The following is a 6,604-nucleotide window of genomic DNA, read 5'->3' on the forward strand; positions in this document are numbered from 1 at the left end:
ATCACCATGATCTGCAAAAGCCAGAGGCAGTCCTACTGTACGAATAAAAGACCACACAAATATGCCCAAGGTGTTGTGGAGAGTCTATTATAGAGAGTCTGAAGAGGGTGGTCTTAAAGGGATAGTTCACCCAAAAATCTTCCCTTTGTGATTTTTTTTAACTCTAAATCTCAACTTTTATGACTTATGACTCGCCTTAAATTTTGATCTGTTTCTCACCCACACCTATTATATTGCTTCTGAAGATATGATAAGTGTGGGTGAGGAAGTGTTTTTTTCTCAATAAAATCTCCTTCCTGCCCAGTAGGTGGTGATTTGCACAAAGAATGTGAATTGCCGAAAACTAAAGAAGAAGAATTAGGAAGTGAAAGTGAAGATTTTAGCTGTGCAAGATGAACCAAATTGTGACCATAATAATTACCTAGCCTATAGAAATTTCCTCAAAATGTTGATCACCCTAAATGTCATTTGTATAATTGTCACACTGCAAGTACCCCTCTTACTATAATAATAATAATAATAACCAGACCGTCACATGTGATTTGATGAAACACAATGATGCAGTTGGGACAAGTAATGACAAACATTCATTCACCCTCTGTTTGGAAATGGCTCACCTGAGTGTAATGGCGACACGTCATTTCTTCAGGACAGGCATTGTTTTCATAGTTATAATCCACATGCTCTCCAAACCTGTAAGCAAAGAAATTAGCTCGCTGTAATGCAGTCCCTCAGTCTCACAAGTCATTGTCATCCATCTATCCTCATTTATATTTTAATGAAGACATTTGTCATACCAGTCCAGCATTGCTTTGGTTGCATTAAATGGCTCAGTGCTGGAAAAGAGATTATCTCCCATAGAAAGCTGCTTAAGTCGAGGGTTGTGATTCCAGATACATTTTGATGCGTATGCTTCCGCCTCCAAACGCAGTTTCTCATCCCACACCTCAATCAAACAGAGACAAGAGCAGCTTTAATCAAAGCCTTCCTTTTTATATATATATATTTTACCATACAATTACACATAATATCTCTGAATAAAATGGAATAAAATCAATTCAATGAATAAATATTCACTGTACATGGGAAGGTTATCCAAGAAACGTTTATTTGTTACTATGTTACTAATCTTTACAGAGCATATTTCACAAACGGGACAGTGGATTTTCCACTCTGAAATTCACCCACAACACAAAGACAAAAATGTAAGACAGGAAGGCCATATGGGGGTTTTATTAAAACACACACACACACACACACACACACACACACACACACACACACACACACACACACACACACACACACACACACACACACACACATGCTCTGGTGGTCTTATATAACGTTCACATTCCTTAGCATGACACACAAATTGAGCAATAGAATTCTTTGTATCCACACTCTCACAGAATCAAAATCACCCTGTGAATCACCTCCAGGGTGGAAGACGGGGCCGGGTTGTGATTTTACACCCTTATCAGACTAATCAAGCCGCCGAGAGAGATAAAGGCTGACTGCGGATGGTAATGCGACTGAGAGAGAGAGCATTTACGGGCAGCTGTCCGACACCTGTGTGTGTTTGTGTTGAAACTTTTTGTTTCAGTTTACGGTTCACGCCTCCTCTTTTCCATTAAGCCGTAGTGGAGTTCTCGCTGCTACCATCCACCCCAACAGGGCAGCCGTGGCCATCTGGTGGGGAAACGGAGGAGCCCGGCCGAGGGTAGAAGGGGCTCCTAACTGTCCACCTGGAGTGGTCAGGGCCGCTGACAGGGGCGGGGGAGACCCCTTCTGTTCCCCGAGAACGCGGCGGGGCGTTCCGTCCACCAGGGGCTGGAGGACTGCCTCAGATCCGCCCGGGGAGGCGCGGTTGTCATCCGTTAGAGGGTGGAGGAGTGGCCGAGGACCAAGCTACGCCATATCGGAGAACCGGCAAGTAAGTGTTTTTTTCTTTCTCTTTCTCTCTCTCTCTCTCTCTCTCTCTCCCACTGCCGCTCCGTGTTGGCCTTTTCCCTCTCTTTTAAATTTTAATGTTTTTTTTTTGTACACTGTTACAGGGACTGCCCCCCTATTTTTCATTATTGTTTCCCTCCACCTGTCCCCTCCCAGATTCAGGAAGGTGGGGATGACCTGCCGGCAGACGGGGCATAAAGGCACGCCCTGCCCCGGGGAAAGAGGGGGGCCTACGTCATATCGGGGGCTCCCCAGCCTGAGAGGACGAGGGAGGAATGTGACAGGGTGGGGTCAGGTCCTGATTTTACACACCCGGCCCCTTATCAGGCTAATCAAGCCTCCGACTGTGGACGGTGGTGAGAGAGAGAGAGAGAGAGAGAGAGAGAGAGAGAGAGAGAGAGAGAGAGAGAGAGAGAGAGAGAGAGAGCGTTTATGGGCAGCTGTCCATCATATGTGTGTGTTTGTGTCTTTTGGTTTCAATTTTACATTAAACTATTACTTATATTGTCAAGCCGGTTCTCGCCTCCTCCTTTCCAATAATCCCTTTACACACACCCTTTCAGAGTGCCTAGAATAGTCTATGTTTAATAATACAAGCCTTGTTCTGCACTTAAAGTTAAATGGCATCACATGCAAATAACTCACATGTTAAAAATGTGCTATGTTGTTTGCACAGCCACACTGCTATTCTGCAACAATGCTTCTTGTTAAAGGGGCTTTTACGCATAGTAACATCGATAATGGTGCATACATTTTTGTTGTAAATTTTCATGCTGTAGCTATACCCATATTTACAGGATTATTTAGACTCCCTTGTGTTTTGAGAAAATCACTTAAGGTAATTGCATCCCTAAATATGTAATGATGACATAATTACCACAATATTAATGTGATAACTGTTGTTTACAGATGTAATGAGACAGTAGAAAAGTCATTACGGTGATTGATAGCATATAATTAGCTGTTATGACCTCATAAAGGAATTTTTCATACTGTATAGACTGAAGAATAGCCACAGATTCATATGCAATACACAAACACTGAACTCAAGGCCAAAGCTGAGGATAAACACATCAACACAGTCCCCAAGAGATGAAAACTCACACTCAGATGTAACAGATGAGCCTCGGAAAGTTATTTTCTGTGTTCCACTTACAGTAAACCTTATAGTTTCTAGGCCTAATTTGTTTATATGGTCTTAAAGAAATTCTACACTACGATGATGCCAAAGAGACATACCACGTTGAGAGTCAGCACACTAAAGTAATGCTAAGAAAAAGCTGTCACTCCTGCAGCCAAAGGCTTTTTGATTTTTCATTTTTAAAAAAGAGTGATAACTTTAGTCCGGTATGGTGTAAAGATTATGTGAGTCAAATTTGTTGAGAAATTGACAAAATTCGCAGAATAAGCAAAAAATACATAAAACTGTGCACTAGCCAATCACTAGGTGGCGCTGTCTCAAAAATGGTCAGGTATACTCACAACAAGGTATCAATAACGTTTACCAAGTTTTATTTCAATACGTCAAAGTCTTTAAAAATTTGAGTACTTTATGCTAAAAATCAAAATGGTGGATGGACAGTATGTCGGATCATGAAATAATTGTTTTGAATATATTATAATATAATACATTTATTATTATTTTTTAAAAAGTATTAGTGTAATCCATACGTCCCAACTAATCCACAGAGAGCTCTATCGTGATTTTTGGATACTTTATTCAAATGTTATGAGCAAAGATGTCAATATTGGGGATTTCTTGACCAATGGGTGGCGCTGTCACCTAACTTGGCATGCATGCTCAGATCAGAGTTGCAATGATGAACGCCAAATTTCATTTTGATAATACAAAGTGCTGCTGAAATACTGCCTTCTAGGTTTTCGTCGACTTTTCCCATTTATTTGCGATGTAATTCGGTAACGGTTGCAAACTTTTGTGCATCTAGGTCTGAAGATAATTTGATAATTTGAAGATTATGTTCGTGATATGATGTAGTGCGAGTATCAAAACACAAAAGCAACAATTGAATTAAACGAATAAATAGTTTGCACGTGCTGCTCGCTGCGCTAAGAAGCTTGGCCGCTAAAAGCTACTATTTTAACCTAGAGTAACCCCATTACACTGGGGTTTTGTGGCCAGAAGAGCTGATGAGAGTATTTCTGTTTCCCACCCCCATCTATCTTTCACTGTTTTTCTTATTTGTTTAGTCTGGTTCTTTTTAAGAGGACTCACCCTTTCTTGAACAGTATTTCTATTGGCAGTAGAGCATGTTTGCCCATGACTTAAGTTACCCCAAGTGATTCCACCCTCCCTAGCAACCAGGCCAAGTTGGTTGCTTAGGAGACCTGGCTGGAGTCACTCAGCACGCCCTGGATTCTAACTTGCGACTCCAGGGGTGGTAGTCGGCGTCAATACTCGCTGAGCTACCCAGGCCACCAGGAAACGAGTTTTTAACATTGTGTTATCCTCGACTTATAAGATGTGATACGTTGCCAAAAAGTTGCTACAGATATCACATGTATCTCTTACCACTCTCTGCATGAAGGCAGCGCTGGGATGAACCTGTGATCGGAGTTCGTTGTGCATGTTCATGATGGTTAATTTCTGCTCCTCAGTCAGGCGACCAGCCACTAAACTGAAAATTACCCAGAGCCCAGCGCACTGAAGAGCTGCATTCCAGTGCATGCTGACTGCGTGACTGCTCAGTATAAATATGTAGCCAAAGTTTGGATAAAGGTCCTCCAGTTATGCTCTTGCCCTGTCACATACCCAGAGGTCTTGCCTTATCAATTGCCTCTTAATGCATGGAAAAATATCTCCCTTAAAACAGAGAAAAAGTTAGACAGAGAGGGAGAGAATAACTGAGAATGTGTCTCAGTCACTGCTTCAGTTTCCCAAGAAGTACAGGACCCTTTCAGCAACCCAGAATGAAACTCCCACTCTTTCTATAGGCAAGCCTCCCTTGGTCATATTACAAATCTCTCACATGCACTCAAACACACACCACAAGCTCAATCACTCACATTACGTGGCTTGCTTACCTCATTAGTTTCGCAATGACTCATTGCTTACTGACAAACCCAGTCCAACAAACTAAATCCAACACACTGCAAAAATGTTTTTAATCTGTTCATTTCTTGTTTGTTGTTTTCCAATAATATAAATATTACTGAAACTAAAAGGTCCTACCAACGTTTGTCTCAGCTTCAGATTCGCTCAAAGGTCAGAAGTTGCGTGCTTTTAACACCGTGCACTTTGTGGTTTAGTGATTTAAAAAAAAGACAATAAGTTTGTCCCTTTAGGCTTTCCATAGTTCGACTACTCATCTTCCATTTTAAGGTTGTTTAGAAGTTGTAAATAGGCTAAAACAGATGCCTATGAGAACAAAATAATTGCTAGACTTGCCAAAGTTTGCGAGATTCATGGCATCATGTCTTAATAAATGAGTTTCACACAAAAACACAATTTGTTTTGATACTTCCAGCATCTGGATGGACCAGCTCTCAATATTTACATTTATGCATTTGGCAGACGCTTTTATCCAAAGTGACTTACAGTGCACTTATTACAGGGACAATCCCACCGGAGCAACCTGGAGTTAAGTGTCTTGCTCAAGGACACAATGGTGGTGGCTGTGGGGATCGAACCGCTTTAGCCCACTACGCCACCACCACTCCCATCAATATTTAAATCAATATAGTTTCTAATATCTCACCAAGACAGGCATTTTGACTATTCAGACTATTGATGGAAGCACAATCGCGAGTCATGAGCACTCTTCTTGCATGCGCTCACATTCGCACGAGGGCTGGAAAGCAGCCTCTGTATAAGAAAGCATGAGCGTACTGAATGCCCACCACTAGCGCCGCCCCTGTATGCACCACAGGATCATTTTCAGCACATCTCAAGTTCTGTACTGCTTGTGTTCGAATTCTGTGGTGGAAATTACATTTTTAAAGTTTTTGAAATAAAATGGCTGCCTCCTTTGTCTTGCTAAGGCTAATTTCATAGCTAGCATTTGATGTATGCTAAATACACACAATTAAATAATAATGAAACCTTTTGTGTATTTTGGCAAAATCACGGCTTGATTAGAATATATGAATGCCCAATATATGAATCAGACTTTCTGATTAAGTTACAAAATGTCCAGAAGTTAGATGAGTTTGTTGATTTCTTAAACTCAATTGATTTGCCATAGCAACAAGGAACCAGAACATGATTCATTTCCTTGATGTAATAATTGTATTACAGAATGACAACCAAAGCACCACAGTCTTTCGAAAGACTATACTGTAAATAGAAACCCAAACATTTCCGCAGACAGTAAGTTATCATCCTCTTCAGTTTACCGCTTAGCCAATTTCAGATTGTGACTCAGAGAAGTAACATCACATGTAATTGGTTTAAAGGAATATTCCGGGTTCAATACAAGTTAAGCTCAATTGACAAAGTGTTTGTGGCGTGATGTTGACTACCACAAAAATGTATTATGACTCGTCCCTCCTTTTCTGTTAAAACATTTAAAATATGTGTTACAGTGAGCAATTTACAATGGAAGTGGAGGGGGGCCAATTTTTTAACATTATAATAAACACTTTTTTACACAAGTAGAGCCACGTGACATAAACAAGATGCATGTAAACATGA

At 40.8% G+C, this 6,604-nt stretch overlaps 1 protein-coding gene across 1 annotated transcript in view; it reads right to left on the minus strand.

Annotated features, from left to right (window-relative positions):
- The window catches only part of LOC127625415 (peptidase inhibitor 16-like), a 9,404-nt gene extending 4,534 nt beyond the window's left edge, over nt 1-4,870 (minus strand). Inside the window, exons 1-3 of the mRNA XM_052100700.1 lie at nt 4,484-4,870; nt 798-946; nt 618-693 (exon numbers count right to left, since the gene is read on the minus strand). Coding sequence (XP_051956660.1) covers nt 618-693; nt 798-946; nt 4,484-4,639 — 381 coding nt within the window. The 5' untranslated portion in view covers nt 4,640-4,870. The remainder of the gene's footprint in view (nt 1-617; nt 694-797; nt 947-4,483) is intronic.
- Between the last annotated feature and the right edge of the window lie 1,734 nt (nt 4,871-6,604).

Source organism: Xyrauchen texanus, chromosome 31, assembly GCF_025860055.1.
Source record: "Xyrauchen texanus isolate HMW12.3.18 chromosome 31, RBS_HiC_50CHRs, whole genome shotgun sequence".
In the NCBI taxonomy this organism is placed as follows: Eukaryota; Metazoa; Chordata; class Actinopteri; order Cypriniformes; family Catostomidae; genus Xyrauchen; species Xyrauchen texanus.